The 18,929-nt window shown below is 43.9% G+C and overlaps 1 protein-coding gene across 1 annotated transcript in view; it reads left to right on the top strand.

The window, feature by feature from the left end:
* LOC138560841 (zinc finger protein 585A-like) overlaps window positions 1–18,929 on the top strand; it is a 183,610-nt gene that overhangs the window by 111,604 nt on the left and 53,077 nt on the right. The window contains exon 6 of the mRNA XM_069642748.1: window positions 3,436–3,441. Coding sequence (XP_069498849.1) covers window positions 3,436–3,441 — 6 coding nt within the window. The remainder of the gene's footprint in view (window positions 1–3,435; window positions 3,442–18,929) is intronic.

Raw genomic sequence — 18,929 nt, forward strand, 5'->3', positions numbered from 1 at the left:
GGTTTATTGTAAACATATCCAGGGAGCACTTAGATGGTACTGTAGGACCAAACTAACCCAAGTCTCAGAAAATTACATCAGTTGATATATTTGTATACATTTTAGCAACCGTTGAAACACTCCAAGATATTTTATGACCACCCACCCCTCAAACATGATTGGACAAAACATTTACAAAGTACCACCATCTTTTGCCCAGTTCATTCTTTCTCATTGATCATTGACAATCTTTACTAACATCTTCTGATCATGTTCGAAATCTGCCTTTACTGGGGATTGGTCTGTGGTAGGTCGTGACATCATGGCACAATGAAACATTCACATACAACATTATTCATTACTTGGTAACAACTGGCCTAGAGCCCTTTAACCTTAAGTGTGATTGCACATGGTCAACTTGGATATCTTAGCAATACGAGGAAGGGCTCAACAAACAGGTTCTCTTTGAACTACTGATTGCGATCTCATCTGCCCCAGCATCCCTGTTCCTCTTTAGACATTCTAATTTATGCAACTAATACTCCAACATGTACACCCGCTAGTTTTACCCTGAGAAAACAATTGAACACCGGGCACCCTGGCCTTAGGCCCTATCTTTATTGCTGGCCCAAACTCCTCTGCACAACTTCAATGCAATGGGCAAGATTGCATCTGTCATTTGCAGAACTGTTAAGCCATAAACCATTATGTCCTGCTTGATGGTTGACCTTCTACTGGATTACTTATTCTTCCCCTATCAATCCCCAAGCAGAAGAAATTCAGCTGTGAGTCTTCATCCCAACTCCCCAGTCCTTCAGGGAACTGGGGACTTCCTTCACACTGACCGCAAGTGTAGCACATTCTAATGCAGTGCCAGTTACAGCCGCTGCCCGGGTTTATCCGTTCTAAGAGGAATCACTGCTGCTGCCTGGGAATGCACATAACACGCTGTCCCGCCGTGCCTCATAGCAATAATTACCAGCACCTGACACGGAAGGACAGCTCCCTTATGAAAAACGATATGTGCACATGCTGCATGCGCACATGCTTCCCACAGCATTAAGGAAATTGTAGTTCCTCGCCACCAGAACAGTTTGGGCCCCAGCGCAAGACACCTCAAGGGCTTGTTAGCCTGCGCTTGGTGGCTCTGGCCACAGGAGACCCTAGATGTTGCCCCAAGTGCCCCCATCCACCTAACAATGGACCAAAATTAGATGTTCCTCAGGTGTTACAAGAAAGGCCAAATAAAGGGTAGAAGAACTGCACACACCTCGCCAGGCTGGAGGCAACTGCCTGTATGCGTTGTGTCCACAGGTCTAGAAGTTATCTGGAAGAGCAGCCACACGTCGAGACATATATGCAATGAAAAGCAAGCAGCTGCAGTTCTCATTTGTGCCAACAGGCACTGTGCTAATGCCCATAAAACATGATCCCGTTTGGCTATGGGTGGTAAATCGAGCACAACCTTTGCTTGATCCCTTTGAGCAAAGTTATTTCTTCAAACAAAACATTAAAGAAGTGGGTTCCATTGTCGGATTATAAGATCTCACAAATTCCCCACTGCGGAAATGCCTCTCTCACCAGAAATCTCGCTGCCAATTCAGCATCAGCATGTACAAAGGGACCAACCTCAAGCCACCAGGAGAATGGAGAAGCTACCATGGTTAAATATCTGAAATGACTGCACCGCATGATCATGTCCACGATAGTGATGTGGAGTACCTTGAATGGACCAGAGGGCCTGGGCAAGGCCCCCCATCTTTGACCCCATGGTATTTCTGGGATTGAACTCCTTGCACACTACACAATTCCTTATGAATCTATTTACATGTTCTTGTAAGTTAGGGATAAACCAGTCCTCCTGCATCGCCACTGCGGTTTGTTGTAGAGAAGTATGCAATGGGTAGTGCAGAGCCAAAAGAGGCAGCTCTACAGGCATTACTATGTTCCCCGTCACCCCCTGTCTTCACAGCAAATCCGTGTGTTAGAGAACACATCTTTCCTTTTTCCAGAACTCCTGTTCTTCTATAGGGGCTTCTCTTACATTTCTATAATCTAAAGCACCGGGACTGCAGTATATGAGGCTGGTAACCGAATGTGTTGGGACACGGGTTCCATGTACTGGAAAATGTAAATATGCTGCTTCCTTCACGGCCTTGTCTGCGACATCATTCCCAAGAGCTATTGAACCTGTGCGGTTAGTATGGGCAATGTATTTAACTAAACCTATCTCTACTGGCAAAGTTATTGTTTCAATTAATTGGGATAGCAGCGCAGCATGCTGGACAGGGAAGGTGTCACGCCTCCTAACCCCTCTTCTCTATAATCTTGATAACCGAGCATGGACAGTGGACGTGACATACTCGGAGCCAGAATAAACGGTGACTGCCTTCCCCTTACTAATTTCTAGTGCCTCTATGATTGCCACTAATTCCGACGCTTGCATAGAGTATGAAAAGGCAACCATCTCTTCAATCTGACCATGTGTTCCCCATCCACAAGACCTATGACAGCTGCACCTGTAAGCCTCTCACCCATCTCCTGGTTGATGGGTGAAGTCCCAGCAACAAAAATCAACTCGAGCCCCTCCAGGGAATCCTCTTTCACATTCACCCTCTCTTCCTCTTCTCCCTCATACATGGCACATCCATGAACAATATCTTCAGGCTGCACTGGCTCAGCTACAAATGTTGAAGGATTCGGGAGGAATCGATGCATTTGACAAATGACCTCATATCCTGAAACACGAATGCGAAAAAAGATCAAATGGCTTCTTGTAATTCAGGGTCACTAAAACCAGAGCATTGCTGATTGCAGCCTTGAGTTCCCACAAACAAGTCCCCGTTCCTTCAGACCACTCGATCGGACCATTCCTTTTTTTTGTATAATGTATGGTTCATTTCAAACCTTTCATACAGTATCCACACACTTTAAAACTATTTTCATCATCTTCACAACCAGAATGTCTATGTTAATATTCTTTAACATCCACCCAAATAATGTTACATTCTTTTTCAAACAAACAATACACACAAAAAAGAAGAGGGGGTAAAACGCAAACACAGGGGTGATTACAAAATCAGCCTATGGATATCCTAAAGCAGATGGCGCAGATCCTCCAGCCAGTCCCTTTGAATGGAAGATCTGCAACACCTCTTACACAAATTTATGTATTTGTATGTCTGTGCAGTGTATGTTGTGATGCAGGGTTGGGGGGGGTGTCGGGTTTGTATGGGTGTTTGTATTTGTATGTCTGTGCAGTGTATGTTGAGATGCGGGGTGGGGGGTGTCGGGTCTGCCTGAGTGTTTGTTTTTGTGTGAAAGTGCAGTGTATGTTGTGATGCGGGTGTGGGGGAGTGTCAGCTCCGCCTGAGTGTTTGTTTTTGTGTGAAAATGCAGTGTATGTTGTGATGCGGGTGTGTCGGGTCTGCCTGAGTGTTTGTTTTTGTGTGAAAGAACAGTGTATGTTGTGATGCGGGGGTGGAGTGGGGGTGGAGGGTCTGCCTGAGTGTTTGTTTTTGTGTGAAAGTGCAGTGTATGTTGTGATTCAGGGGTTTGGGGGGGGCGGGTGGATGGTCTTCCTGAGTGTTTGTTTTTGTGTGAAAGTGCAGTGTATGTTGTGATGCGGGGTGGGGTTATCAGGTCTGTCTGAGTGTTTGTTTTTGTGTGAAAGTGCAGTGTATGTTGTGATGCGTGGGTGGAGTGGGGGGTGGAGGGTCTGCCTGAGTGTTTGTTTTTGTGTGAAAGTGCAGTGAAAGTTGAGATGTGGGGGGGGTGTCGGGTCTGCCTGAGTGTTTGTTTTTGTGTGGAAGTGCAGTGTATATTGTGATGCGGGGGTGGGGGGAGTGTCTGGTCTGCCTGAGTGTTTTTTTTTGTGTGAAAGTTGGGGGTTTGGTGTTTGGGCCTGTATGGGTGCATAGTGTATTGGTGTATACTTGTGAGTTTGTGTGCTGGGGTGGGGGGTTCGGGTCTGTATGGGTGTATGGTGTGCCACTTATGAGTTTGTGTGCTGAGTGGGTGGTGGGGGGGTTCGGGTGTTTATAGGTGCATGGTGTATGCTTGTGAGTTTGTGTGCTGAGTTGGTGGGGTGGGGGGTTTGGGTCTTATGGGTGCATAGTGTTTTGGTGTACGCTTGTGAGTGTGTATGCTGAGTTGGGGGTTGGAGGTTCGGTCTGCATGGGTGCATGGTGTATGCATGTTAGTCTGTACGCCAGGGTGGGGTTTGGGGTCTGCATGGGTATATATGCATGGTGCATGCTTGGTGGCATGGGGCATAGTGTTTGGTTGGGGGTGGGGGCCATGGGGCATAGTGTTTGGTTTGGGGTTGGAGCCATGGGGCATAGAGTTTGATTTAGGGGTGGGTGACATGGGGCATAATGTTTGGTTGGGGGAGTGGGCCATGGGGCATAGTGTTTGGTTGGGCAGTGGGGCCCATGGTGCATAGTGTTTGGTTGGGGAGTGGGGGTCATGGAGCATAGTGTTTGGTTGAGGGGTGGGAGCCATGGGGCATAGTGTTTGCTTGGGGGATGGGGGCCATGGGGCATCGTGTCGCACTCCAAGAGTGAACCCAATAATAAAGCTAAAACAGGCACAGTTAGGAGACATACATCCTTTGCTTTTTGAGGAAACCTGACTCACCGAAGGCCATACTCCATACATGCTAACCCTCCCGATTTAGGCGGGAGACTCCTGACTTTAGTGAGAAATATTGCTTTTTCTCACGTTCTCCCGCCTAAGATAATTCCAGCGCCAATACATTTCTATGAGAAAAACTATGCCTCCCGATTTTCTCTCTCAAAAGTCCCTCTTAGGTGGGCCTGAATGTTGGCATGTATGATACTCCTCTTGGGCAACCCAAACAGCAAAGTATATCAGTCCAAAATAACGGAATGTCCAATCAGGGGTCAATAAAATATATATATAATTTAAACAGACGATATGCAATAACTAAATAGAAATACATGCTAACAATGGAAAATGTGTAGTACAAAATGTAAGTTTGAAATACAAATAAAAATCGTTACACCTCAAAACGTATTCTTTTTCCATGTGTTTAATAAAAATTGGGGGTTGAAAAAGCCTTCTACCACGCCACGCCACGCCCCACCACGCCTATCACCCAACCCACATTTACTTTTCGGCCCACTACAGCCATCATGTCAAAATCAGTTGTGCATCCCTGGCTTAAATGCTGGGACCTGGAGGATGTGGGGCTGTTTCTGTACATGTCCTGGAGAGCAGTGTCTTAAACTCTGGACTTGTGCATTAGATTATATAATGGGTCTCTGAGGCTGTGGTGCTGCCTCTGTGCATGTCCTGGGGAGCAGTGTCTCAGGGTCTGGACTTGTGCATTAGATTATATAATGGGCCTCTGAGGCTGAGGTGCTGCCTCTGTGCATGTCCTGGGGAGCAGTGTCTCATAGTCTGGACTTGTGCATTAGATTATATAATGGGTCTCTGAGGCTGTGGGGCTGCCTCTGGGGAGCAGTGTCCCAGGGTCTGGGCTTGTGCATTAGATTATATAATGGGTCTCTGAGGCTGTGGGGCTGCCTCTGAGCATGTCGTGATGAGCAGTGTCTCATGCTGTGGGCTTGTGCATTAGATTATATATTGGAGCTCTGAGGCTGAGGTGCTGCCTCTGTGCATGTCCTGGGGAGCGGTGCCTCAGGGTCTGGGCTTGTGCATTAGATTATATAATGGGTCTGCCTCTGTGCATGTCCTGGGGAGCAGTGTATTATGCTCGGGGTTTGCGCAGTACCTTGGACATGATTCCGATACAAGGCTCCCATATTTCGGATAAGCTCCTGGTTGTAGCAGTGCGTGTCTGGAGTCTGCACCCCGCCTTCTGCTCAGTTACAGCCCCAGAAACTCCTTTCAGCTGCAGGAAATCCCAGCTGAGAGAGGAAAGGCACATCAGCTTCTGATCAGGTGAGTGATGGGCTGTGCAAGGTGTGCTGTGGGATGGGCTGTACAGGGTGTTCTGTGTGATGGGCTGTGCAGGATTGTGCTGTGTGATGGGCTGTGCAAGGTGCGCTGTGTCATGGGCTGTGCAGGAGTGTGCTGCGTGATGGGTAGTGCTGAGTGTGCTGTGTGATGGGCTGTGCAGATTGTGCTATCGTGATGGGAGGATGTTGGGATACTCACTGGAAGATGATGAGTGTGCACGGAATTCATCCCAATATCACACACCTAGGGTACGGGTGTGTGATCTCCCCATTGAATAGCACACTTGCCACATTAGGAAACGCTGGGAACTATATTAATCTGTATTTGTTCGTCCAGCCCCCAATCTGGAGGGGAGGGGGGTCAATTACCTCCACAACGCGAGGGTATCTCAGGGGGCAAAGTTCGTTTTCCCAAGAAAGGGAGCAGAATAATGGTAATAGGACAAATGGGGGAGGGGGTGGAGGGAGGTTCCTAGAGGCAGGAGGTGGGAGGTATATTGTATTTACATATATATTATCACTGTGACCTTTCACAGACACTCCTATCGGTAGGAAAATCGGACAGGAAAGGTCTTGTCATTTTTTCATACCTGTCAGAAATTGCTATCTGCAGGAAATTTACAAAATACAGATCCATGAAAATTTGACAGGGTAGGACAATCTGACAGCAAAGGTCTGTGGCGTGGGAGTGTGCAGTCTACTGCAGTCCTCCCTTCATTTCCTGGTTGCATTGTTGTTTTCTGGAGGCGGAGCAACGTCCTTGGAGTAAGCAGAAGGCTGCTTTAAAGTCTCCCCCCACCCCCTACCGCGGCGCAGACACAGAGTGTGGCGTGGGAGTGTGCAGTCTGCGAAGGCGGTGAAGTCTGCGAAGGGAATGGACACCTTTTAAATGAACGTTGTTTGTTACAAAAGTTTGGCTGCATTGTGAACCTCCCTGGCCCTCTTTCAGCGAACTGTGTGGTTGGAACTGTGTGCCCCCAGGTACTGGAGATACAAAACCAAAGCCAATTGACATTAATGGCATATGGTGTTGCCTGTAGCCATTCTTTTAAAAAGACACCCTTTGGCTGCATTGTGAACATTGTGAACCAGTACCAGTGCTCCAGTGGCATAATGTTGAAAGGACTCTTCTACGCATTTAAAAACGTGCCGAGTGGGGGTCGAGCCTTCTAGTGACTGGTGCTGTGGGCAAAGGGTTAGGGCTGCTGGTATAGTCCCACCACCCTCCTCCATCTCATTACCCACCCTGTGTATCCCTGCACCACACTGTAAGGTTGGAGCTCCCAATTTATCTGCAGTTGTAAAGTGATGACGCGCAAAGCAACGCTTCGTAGTGCCATCAATCACAATAAGCGTCATTCTACAGGAAATCAAACTAAACATGACTTAGCAGAAAATACTAAGCACAATTTGCCCTCACAAGCAGAGGTGACCTTTTTTGGAGCTAAACCTTCCTAATCACCGCGTCACTCATCTATATCACTGGATGAGGTTCAAGAACATTCCCTCACACAGGCAATAGATAATAACAACTCTTTGTTGAAACTGGTGGTTAATTTGAAACGGGCGTCAATGGGTGGTGAACCATTGTTGCCAGGGACAAATAATCTTGAAGATGCCATTGATATTAATCTCTCGACACACCTGACCTGGTGGTTTTTGCATCACATTCCGAATCGGCTAGTACAGACGACTCTGTGAGTGATTGTGATAGTATCAATCGGAGTGACCTCTCTCGGAGCGAACAGAGTGATCTTAAGGCTTCCATTGCCCTATTATCGACCAAGATGGACACTCAATCTGAGACCCTGGCCCTTATATTGGAGGAACAGCGCCATAGTAAGAAACATATGCTGAAATTAATCTTATCACTTCCTCCATAAAAAATACAGAGCTTCAATTACTTAAGCAGAATTATGGGTAGCCCGCAGGGAGGTAAAATCAGCCCACCATGTCGCTCAACAAAGATTCCGACTGACAAGAAAGGTCAAAACGATACAAAAAGATCATTAATCCCCGAGAAGAGTAAGAAAATAAATTTGGTGGACTGGGATTTTGAGGAGGTACATATTCCCCCGCCGACGGAATTAAAAACGGCCCTCACGAACAAGTGCCAACCATACAATCTCCACTTATTCAATCAAAGTTGGAGAGTATAACAAAAATGTCAAAACATACCGAAACCTACGCTATCAAGAGTAGCTGTTGCAATAAGGGGACATTAATTTAAAACCGTGCCACAGACGGTATCATACGTCAGACATATTTGAAGGGCCCGTTGAAAATTGGGGGACAAGACCCTCTGGAATTTTTTTTTCCAGAGAAAGAGATTTCTAAAGAAGGGCATACAACTAGGGTGAAGGATGCCCCCGCTCCGGAATTAGTTTTCACTGAAGATTGGTCAGCTATGACAGATAGGGTGCAAACTCAAATAAATCACATGACCCCAGAAGCCATGGGTATTAAGATTTCACTGCCTATTATACACCCTAATGCTTTAAAAGATGAGGGCACCTGGATTATTTTGGTGGCGAATGCTCAAACAACTGAAAGTACCTTTCTAAACAGGTCTACCCTTCTGTCTATCTTTAAACAACTGCCTTACCTGGAAGTAATTCAATCAGGCAATATCTTAAAAATGGAGCTGTCTCTATGGAATAGTGCCACAAACTGGGCGTTGGTGGAGTTTGTGTCCCCTCTAATGGTGGCTCTCCTGAAAACACATACTGAGCAGCTGATGTATGCCAGTTACACCCTGATTGCCTGTAGAAAAATGCGAGGTCCTAATCAACGTGAAGAAAAACTACTTTCCCCTGGGGGCAGCCACGTAAATACGCAGTTGACGGAGCATGATGCGCCGAGAGCCTTGCAATCTCAGAGTTCCCAAGCACGTGAAAAAGCACCCATGACTGAATATTGGATACCATTGTGCCCATTTAATGGGGCAAACTGACCATTAGAACTAACATCTTGTTTACACTGGTTATCCTGGAATACGCGGTGCATTAAACGTTTTTACATCGATGGCTGTCAAATATTATTTACATATGCTACTCCCTATAAGAAGGGTAGGCTAGCGGGGGCTCAGCAATAGGTGTAAAATCAAATCTGAAATGGACCTGCTTCCTAATGTGATGAAATCTGCAACTATTTGAATGGGTGTCCTGAAGTAGCCTCAAGCCACGTGAAGAAACCCTGATTATAAATATGTATGACCCTCCTGGTGGTGTGCAAACCTGCAGAATTCAGAATATTGTGTTAGAGGCTATCTCTAATTGGTCTGAGCGAACACCTAATGGTCATGTCTTATTTGTGGGTGTTTTTAATAAGAGAGATCTACATTTATTTTAAAATTCTTCAATTAGGAGTCCTAACTCTTGGTCAAGAATCATAGATTTCTTTGAGCTAAAGTTCTTGGAACTGCCTCGTGATTCTGATTACGAATTGCAACATACTTGGTCGAATGGAATAGCAACATTTTTTGTCACGTGATGACTGATCCTGAGCTTGGCCTTTTATGTAGTTCTGTTTCTATCACTCACAATAAGTTAAGTGACCATGGTGTACTAAGTTGGACTATGAGGGTCAAAACAAGTTTCCCATCGGTGGGTAAATGCTCCAAGGTTATGGTTAACCATGCGGGCAATAGACTCCGGTGGGTACCTAGTAATATCAAGTTTATAAACGGGTTTATATAGCAAAGTTCGTCTGATATGGAGGAGATATCGATTGCACTCGGATGGGATTTGGGAAATATGGTTATTGCCGCAATGCAATTGCCCAGAAATGCAAAGTTTGAAAGTAAAAGGAAAGTTAATGCAAAAAATCCAAACCACTGTGATCACATTATCTCGGAAAGAAGGAAACAATATCGCCAAGAATGTAAGGGGATTAGATCTAATGTCAGTGTTTATCCTCTTCAGAGATCAAAAATATTAATAAATCTGCCCACTAAGTATCGAAATTGGCTTAAATTGTATAAATCTTCAATTGGAGGATCTAACTGGCTGAAAGTATTTCAGTGTTTAAAGACGCATAATACGGGCACATTTTGGCGCTGCTATAACTACCGTACGTCCCTCTCACCGGTTGAAATCAACCCCACATCTAAGAGGTATGGTTGATATATATCCAAAGCCTTTACTACTCCTTGGAGAACTCTCACAGTGAGACCGGCTGAGACCGGCTGTTCCGTCAATTTCGAGTCCTCGTTTAGTGAGGAAAAGAAATGGAGTATACTGGGCGATGATATCAAGGAGGAGGATTTGGTTTGCCTTCTTGACAAAGTCAAAGCATCTAGGGCCCCCGCCCCTGATGGAATGCCAAACCTCGTTTTTAAGAGTGACAGCAATCTGTGGGCTAGGGTTTTGGGTGTCTTGTTTAAGTACATAGTACAGATGGCGGAGATCCATCATGGTCCTGATTTTTAAAAAAGGCGGAAGATTAGAATCATGAAACTTCCGCCTTTTGGCCCTGATGGACTCCAGCCAGAAACTGTCTGCCGATATGCTACTGGAGCAAGTGTCTAGTTGGTTGGAAGATAGGAATATCCTGAGTATATTCCAGACGGGTTTCCGAAAGAGAGATACGACTATTACAAGTATTGCCACGCTACATTTTCTTATCCATGAAAGCACTAAAGGGGTTGGCAGACTCCATTGTTGCTATGTGGACTTCTCCAATGCTTTCAACTGTGTCTCAATACCTACATTATGGACCAAATTCAAAGAATGGGGTATCGACCCTCAATTGTTGTATTTCATACAATCTTTATATACAAATAAATCAATTGCTATTCGTTTTAGCTCTGAGGGCCAACATTCTGAATTTGTAGCAACAAATCTGGGCCACAAGCAAGGCTGTGCACTCTGCCCAATTCTATACAATGCTTACACAGCAGATATGGAAATAGCCTTGAAGTACGTACATAATTTCCCACCGAGAATAAATGGCATAGAAGCAGTCAGTGTGCTTTACGCCGATGATATTATCATCTTCGACCAAACAAAAATTGGGTTGCAGCGTACACTGAATGTGTTGTCTATTTATGCCAGGGAAAATTAAATGGTCATAAACAAAATAAAGACCAAGACGATGAGCCTTGGGGGGTCCCATAGAGCTGTAGAGAGATTTAAATGGCAGATGGAGATGACCTTTTTAGAAAGTGCCCAAGAGTTCCTCTACCCGGGTTTTCCTACAATGATTAGACCATCCGCATCATATTATGAGTCCTTTGGAAACCGTGGCTGGACATGAAAAATTACATAGAGCATCGCGGGGGGTGTAATATACAGGGATTTGTAGAGATTTACGGGCCGAGCATTGCTCCCTCAGTATTGTATGCTCTAGAAGCCCTACCGCTAGCTCATGTCATTTGGCTGGAAAAACTTGAGGCCAAATTATTACGATCAATCAAAACCTTGCTAAAGGAGTACCAGTTGAGGCTCAGAGACGTGAATATGTGAATATGTTCTCAGTTGATCAGTCCTCCAATGACTTACTGAAGTTGCTGGGTCAAAAGAGGCAAGGAGACTGTGAAAACCACGTTTAACCTTCACCAAAAGATATTTGTCAGAATTAGTATTATGTTTGGCGGTCTTTGAAACCCGCTCAGATTACGAAAGGGTTATTAAAAGCAAGGCACAGCAAATGGATGAATTGCATACATTGAAAAGATATAGGGAACACTCGCTCCAAAGGTTTCAGGGCGCAGTACCACATAGCTACCTAACCAAATGCTCTAGCCCAGAGTTGAGGCGTTTCACAATGCAGCTCCGTCTTAATATCTTGCAGACTAAAGAATATGTTAGTCACTGGCAAAATGTTATAGCACAGGATGAACTTTGCAGGGGCTGTAATTTGGTGCCGGAGACCTCTGAACCCATATTGACCTCCTGTCCGGCTTTAATGCCCTACTAGAAAAGGGGATATGGCAGATATGTCAGTTCATTGGAAAGCATTAGGGGAGATCAATGTTGAGCCACATTGCTGGGGGCGCAGTCAGTAGTGATACATTCTGCAGCCTTTTTCATCTGGAAATTGGTTTTGAATCTAAAAATTGATGAATAAGCACATGTCACACTTTACATGAATCTTTAAGGATGATGAAATGTACTTATGATTCTCGGTTATTATTAGAGTGTTTAATGAGTGTATGTCTGTTATATTGTAATTTTAGCTGTCGTGTTTTTACGGTAATCGTAAATGTATTTGTTTTTTTAAGCAATGTGGATGCATTGTAGATGTTTCACTGTATAACTTGAGAATAGGTGATCTTTTTAAATGTGCTTAAAGTCTAAAAAATTAACTAGTGCACAATACATTTTTTTAAGTCATTTTCTCCGACCTATCAGAAATTCCTACCTGCAGGAAGTTGTACAAAATACAGAGGTAGGAAAATTTGACAGTGTAGGAAAACCTGACAGCAAAGGTCTCTGCATTTTTTCCTACCCATCAGAAATTCCCACCTGCAGGAAAATGTAAAAAATACAGAGGTTGGAAAATTTGACAGGGTAGGAAAATCTGACAGCAAGGGTTAGGCCATTTTCTCCTACCTATCAGAAAACCCAACCTATTGGAAAATGTAAAAAAATACTGAGGTAGGAAAATTGGACAGTGTAGGAAAATCTGACAGCAAAGGCCTGGGATAGAGAGTGGCATCGCTGGACCCACATGGGCATCCACTTATTAGAGGTGGGTGCTCTACCAGAGAGTTGTGTTCAATCGTAGACTACCAGGGACATCAAAGAGGGTCCTGACATCTTCCAGAGGCTATATTTACCAGCGAGAATGGCAGCCATTGAACCCCTGACGCAGACTGGGACCCTGAGCTCACAGACCCGTCATTGACGAACTATGGTGGCTCCATGTGAAAAAAGTGGGTGGGGCTTAAACCTTATTTTTACTCCAGTATATCATCCCCAGATGGATGCACTAGTTGAGCATTTTAATAAGACTCTCAAAAACGGTCCTCCAAAAGTTTGTGGAAGCCGATGAAAGGGACTGCGATATAATAATACCGTGGGCTCTCTTTGCGTTAAGAAAAGCTTCCCAGTCCCTACATTTCTCGCTATTTGAACTTCTATATGGACGTGAACCAAGGGACGTACTAGATATGCTTAGAGCGACCTGGGAAGAGAGGGAGGAAGCCGCATTACTTTTATCTCAGACAGCACAGAACATAAAGGAAGATATGAAAATTGTTCGAGATCAAGTCCATTCCCACTTAGCCAAGAATATCGAAAGGCCATGCATGACCTGAAAACAGCTACTCGCTCCCTTTCCATAGGACAGAAAGCATTAGTGTTGCTCCCTACAAAACTGAAAATAAAATGCTGTACTGCGGCATGGTCTATACAAGATCTTAGAACAGACTGGCCCATGTAATTGTAGGGCATCTCACCCAGATAGAAGACTCAATCTACCATATTTATAGTAAGCACGAGGTGTGTCAGCGGAATCAAAACTCAAGTTAAGGAGGAAACCGGCAAAGAGTCAGGGAGAGGGGCTCCTAAATTCAGAATCACAGATCAAACCACGCAAAAAAGAAAATAATTAGAAAACATAAATATTTTATTTAAATTTCATTTGTTTAAAACATAACATATTAAATCTTGTTTCGAGCTCATATCTAAATAGCAGCATTTTGTTGGTGAATAAAGTGCATAATCAAACAAAGTGCTTGTATAAAAACAAGACTGATAATTCACTCAGTGCTGGCTTCATGTTACTGAGCTGTCTGGACATCAAACCGGTTGAAGGCATCATCCGACTGATGGTCGGAGGCTGCGGCCACGTTTGACAATATAGGAAAAACCACAATTATTTAGACAAGGCAACAATGGTTCATTCTAACGCAAAAACTAAACAGGAGTGCCGTACGTCGACTACTAAACTGTCATGACCTACTATATGCACTAGGTCTGACATGTAAACAGGAAATAGTTTCGATGGTGCAGAGCATCTAAGCTGTTTCACAGTCGATGCCCATCTTCTTCAGGACGGCGCACTCCCATCAGAATATTTGCCACTAGAAATTTAAATATATATAATATATATAGGGCAATAATGCATTCGGCTATAAAGGTTTGTGCAAGCTAAATCCACAGTTTTGCCTAAAACATCGGAAAAAAAGGAGACAAGAAAAAAGACATAAAAACAGTCAAACAAACCCGTAAATTATTATATCACAGACTAAAAAACTGAATCAATGACCAAAAAATAAATTATAATAAAAATGATCTGTGAATAACGAACAGGATGCCCGCCTCCCTCTGGAATTGTCCGGAAAACATCCTCCATACTTGAGAAAGGGAGAAAGAAGGTTTGACAATTAAATTATCGAATTTACCATCATCTCAACCTTAAGGCTGGTCGCTTTTTCACAAATGTAGATCCTGAGAAATGGATGAGGACCAACACAGCAAGTTCTCTACCAAGTAGAACTGCAGAAAACGAAAACAGGAACACGTTATAATGAAAGAGGGGTAGTGAATAACTAATAACCACTCCAAAAGACAGGGGTACACCACCAAGTGGCAGTCCTTCCCAATATGACAGTTAAATCAAGAAATAGTGCTCATCTGAGTAAAAGTGGACAGAAAGCAATGGAATTCAGTCTCAATGTTGTGTCGCGAACGACAATTAGCAATTAGGCGTCTGGAAAGGTGTATCCTACCAGGGCATAGTAATGTTCAACATTGTGTAATTTAACACGCTAATAGCTGTAATAGTATAAATAAACAGTGTAAGCAACCGATGTTTAGGGTTATCGACCAGCCCAATTGTAATTAAGTTATATTCCACAATGTTGCAAAAATTAGTTAAAGCAGTGAGACCACTGCAGCAACCACGAGAATTGCGGCATTTAAGAAACGCAGTAAAAAGAAGCAGCAACGGTTTCCCGATTATTGAGAAAGCATAGAGTACCACTAAAGCGTAGCCTGTAAAATGGTATCAAGCGTCTCAGCATGTAGCCGAGGTCGCTGCGGCCCATGTTGGGCTAAGCCAAAAGCGGCTGCCGGCAGGCGCAAGTTGCAAAAGCCACTACAGCCGTGCCTGAGACTCAGCGTAAAGCTGAGCGCCTGTCCAATGCTTGAACAAACGCCCCCAGTGCCCCGGTTCTCATCATATAACTGAGCGCCTTGCAAGCACTAGAGGAACACCACTGACATCCAGACTCACCGTAAGTATATTCGCCCGTAGTCCTGCATGCAAACTCTGCACTGGGGCCTGAATGGATCTCACGGATCTCCCGGATCTCCCGCGAGACATCGGATGGAAACATTTAAATGGGCAAATGGGTGGGTCCTGGCGTCCTGCGTCATATGTTTTTGCAGGGTTGCGGGTTTGCTTGTTTGCTGACTCAAGACGGGCCGATACCGGGCGCAGGAAGTCGCCAACTTTTATTGGGAAAGAGTGCCCTATCCAATACTACATAGTCTTGAGCCACAAGCCAGATTAGGTGAAAAAATAATAATTGCGTCACCAACTCAGGGTGCAAGAACAGGGCCATAAACTATAAGAAATTGGACCCGACACATGAGTTAAGTGCAATCGCAAATTATGAATGGATATTAAGCGCCCGAACCTACAGTATTGCAGTGTGTCTGTAAATGCTGACAACTCAAAGCTAAAGAGAAAAGGAAAAAGCAACTGAAATTGAATGAAAATAAAATAGCAATGTAAAAATATGTTGTATTTACAAACTACTGGAAGAGTGAACCCATCCAGAACTACAGTGTGTCTAGACTAGACGAATAGTGCAACCAAAAAAGTGGAGCAGAACAAGAAATTCAGTAAATGTGAATATAAATAAGAACGACAATAGATTTCTAATAGAAAAAACTAGAAACAAAGTAGTCTAGCTGCGGAAGAAATTCTTCTAAATTTAAGCAAATGTAGAGGCAGTGGCAGCCCACTCTTCCTGTGAGTTCAGGCCCACTTTATGACTTTGAGTATTATAGATCCACCAGTTTTCACGAGTGGACAGTCTATTAGCCGAGGTGTGAGGATCAAAGACTCTTCCTTGTTCCACAGCCCACCAACGTAAATCATCACAGCCGTGATGATGTTCTAAGAAGTGGAGTGCAAGGGGAGATGTAAGGTTGCCTGTGCGAATCCTAGACTTGTGTTCAGAAATTCTGAGTTTCACAGGTCTAGACGTCTTGCCAATATAGGTCTTATCGCAGGGACATGTAATCACATATATAACATTCTTGGAGTTACATGTTGTATGGTCCTTAAGGTTCCATACCCTGTTGTTAATATTCACAGTGGTGGTAGCTGTAGTTGACCCGCAGTGGCAACAATACCCACATGGAAAATGACCATGGACTTTGTTCATACCCCACATTTCAGTGATGGTTTTGGGTCCTGTTGGAAATGAGGACCTATCAGCCTTAGAAAGCCAGCTCTTGAGATTTTTACCTTTTCTTAAAGCAAACATGGGAGGAGTCAAATCTGAATGGTTCAACTGCAAAAGATGCCAATGCTTGCTAATTGCTTTCTTAATGACCGAATGATGGGTGTTATAAGTCATTGCACAAACCATTCTTGACTGATTTGATTTGTCACAAGTATTCTTAGCTAAGAGAATCTCACGATGCTGGTGGCGTGCCCTCTTGCGGGATTGACGCAATACATGATGTGGATATCCTCGATCGACAAGTCTGCTTTCGATAATGTCGGCCTATTTGGAAAAGCCTTTTTTGTCCGTACAATTACGCCTTGCCCTTAAAAATTGGCCATAGGGAATGCTGACTCTTAAAGATTGGGGGTGGAAGCTTTCAAAGTGAAGGATGGTATTTCTGTCCGTGGGCTTACGATATAGATCTACTGCAATTGCCCCATCCTTAACTTTCAACAAAAGGTCCAAAAAGGGTATTGACATATTGTCAACAGTCATGGTGAAGCGAAGATGATCGTTCAATGAATTCATCCATGTAAGAAAAGTTTCATGATTACCCAAAGTTTTGTCCCAGATTATTATAATGTCATCTATGTATCTTCGGTAGAAGATAATAGATTGAAGGTAAGGGTTGGATTCATCGCAGATGGAAACCTTCTCAAAAGCCCACATAAATAGAGTGGCATAGTTTGGAGCAAATGAGGTTCCCATGGCGGTCCCCTTGATTTGTAAAAAGAAATCCTGCTTGAACCGAAAGTAGTTCTTTGTAAGTGCAATTTCTAAGAGGTCAATGAGGAATTCACTAGGGACCTGCTGTGGGTCGCTTCTCATGTCCGAAAAGAATTTTATGATGGGAAGAGATTCTGACTGTGGAATGTTGGACTATAACGACTCCACGTCTAAAGTGATGAATAAGTTGGTGGCAATGTTGAAAGGTAGGCCCTCTAAATGTACAATGGCATCCGTTGTATCTGCCAAGTAGGTGGGAGTATCGGCAGCAAGAGGTTTGAGAAAGAAATCGAGATACTTGTCCAAAGGCTCTAAAATAGAGCTGCAATTCCTGGTGGATTCAATCTATCCTTGTGGATTTTAGGAAGGATATAGAAGAGCGGAGCTCTAGTGCCTTTAATGGTAAGTTATTGAAATTCCTTAGGGCTCAAAATGTTGATATCACGTGCCCGTGTAGCCAGGGCAAGGATCTCATCCTGTATGCTATCTGTCGGGTCTCCTCTGAGTTTCAGATAGAAAGAGGTATTATTAAGTTGTCTCATCTTCTCAGAGTCATAGTACGTAGAGTCACAGACAACCACCCCTCCCCCTTTGTCAGCCTGCTTAATAATGATAGAAGAATATTCTTTGAGTTTTTTAAGACATTCCCATTCCCTCTTAGAGAAATTGTATGACCTGTTGTGTTTGGCATCAGTAGGAATGGAAAAGATAGAGTGGAAATCCCGGAGTACTGACTGTTCAAAAATAACAGTTTCAGGAGAAACCATTTGGGAAGTCGGTGTAAATGTGGACTTCAAATGGAATGGAGTGTTGTTCTCTTCTAGCATCTCAGAATTACTTGTACCGAAGTAGTCTTTTAGGCGGACCTTCCAAAAAAGTTCCGGAGTTCTATTTCTAGGTCCATGTGACTAGGATTCTTCATAGGAATGAATGAAAAGCCCTTTTCTAAGATGTCAGTTTCCTGTGTAGAAAGAATGCGTTTGGAAATGTTATAGACGGCTGAAAAATTATTGTTAGGAGTGTTCACCGCCGGTAAGCCTTCCTCCTGGTTTGGAATACATTTTCTATGGGCAGAGGCCCTAGATCGGTTGGAGGAAAAGGAAGATTAGGTGGAGGGAACCCAGAATATGGGCCCTGAGGGACATACATGAGCATCTGAGGATATTGTTGAAATTGCCAATTTTGGCGTCCTCTTCGCCCCCTGTATTGGCCTCTATTCAATCTAACATATTAACATCTCAAAAGAATGGAAGGAAGATCCGGTAGAGACTTCTTTGGTAGTGATGGCCAGTCTGTTAACTGAGGAAGGGGAGAAACATAATCTAATACCATCTGACCGTCCTGGAGCCCAACAGCATAACATCCATCCCACACTTTCTCGTCATCAAATCATAACACTTAAATCATCATTGAATCATCATTAAAATGTGTAACGTTTCCAATTTCCTAAAAGAATAAGATCTTCCCCAGCATTTAGCTGCGCTCTGGAGTCATTTGCTCCTCACTTAAACGTTCTTTTAGAGCACGCAGAAAAGTTGTTAAAGCAAATAACACTGATTTGTTTGATCCGTCAAACATAGCTTTCCACCAGTCTTCCGCACTCAGTGATTGATGTTTGTTGATCATAGGACCGAAGATAGTTGTTCATTGGGGCTGGAGTGCAGGACAGGAAAGCGTTACATGTTTTAGCGTCTCCTTAGTTGCTCCACAAAGACGACATGTAAGATCTATGTCGGCAAACTGAGTCCAGGAACTTAGACGTTCCTTGGTTGCCAATGAGATGAGCTTAAATTGCATGTATAATAATCTTGCTTGTTGATCTGGAAAGCGATTTAAATAGGCTTGGAGCTGGCCATATGCTCTTGCTT

This window comes from Ambystoma mexicanum, unplaced genomic scaffold (assembly GCF_040938575.1).
Source record: "Ambystoma mexicanum isolate Mex_15411 unplaced genomic scaffold, UKY_AmexF1_1 Mex_scaf49, whole genome shotgun sequence".
Taxonomy (NCBI): Eukaryota; Metazoa; Chordata; class Amphibia; order Caudata; family Ambystomatidae; genus Ambystoma; species Ambystoma mexicanum.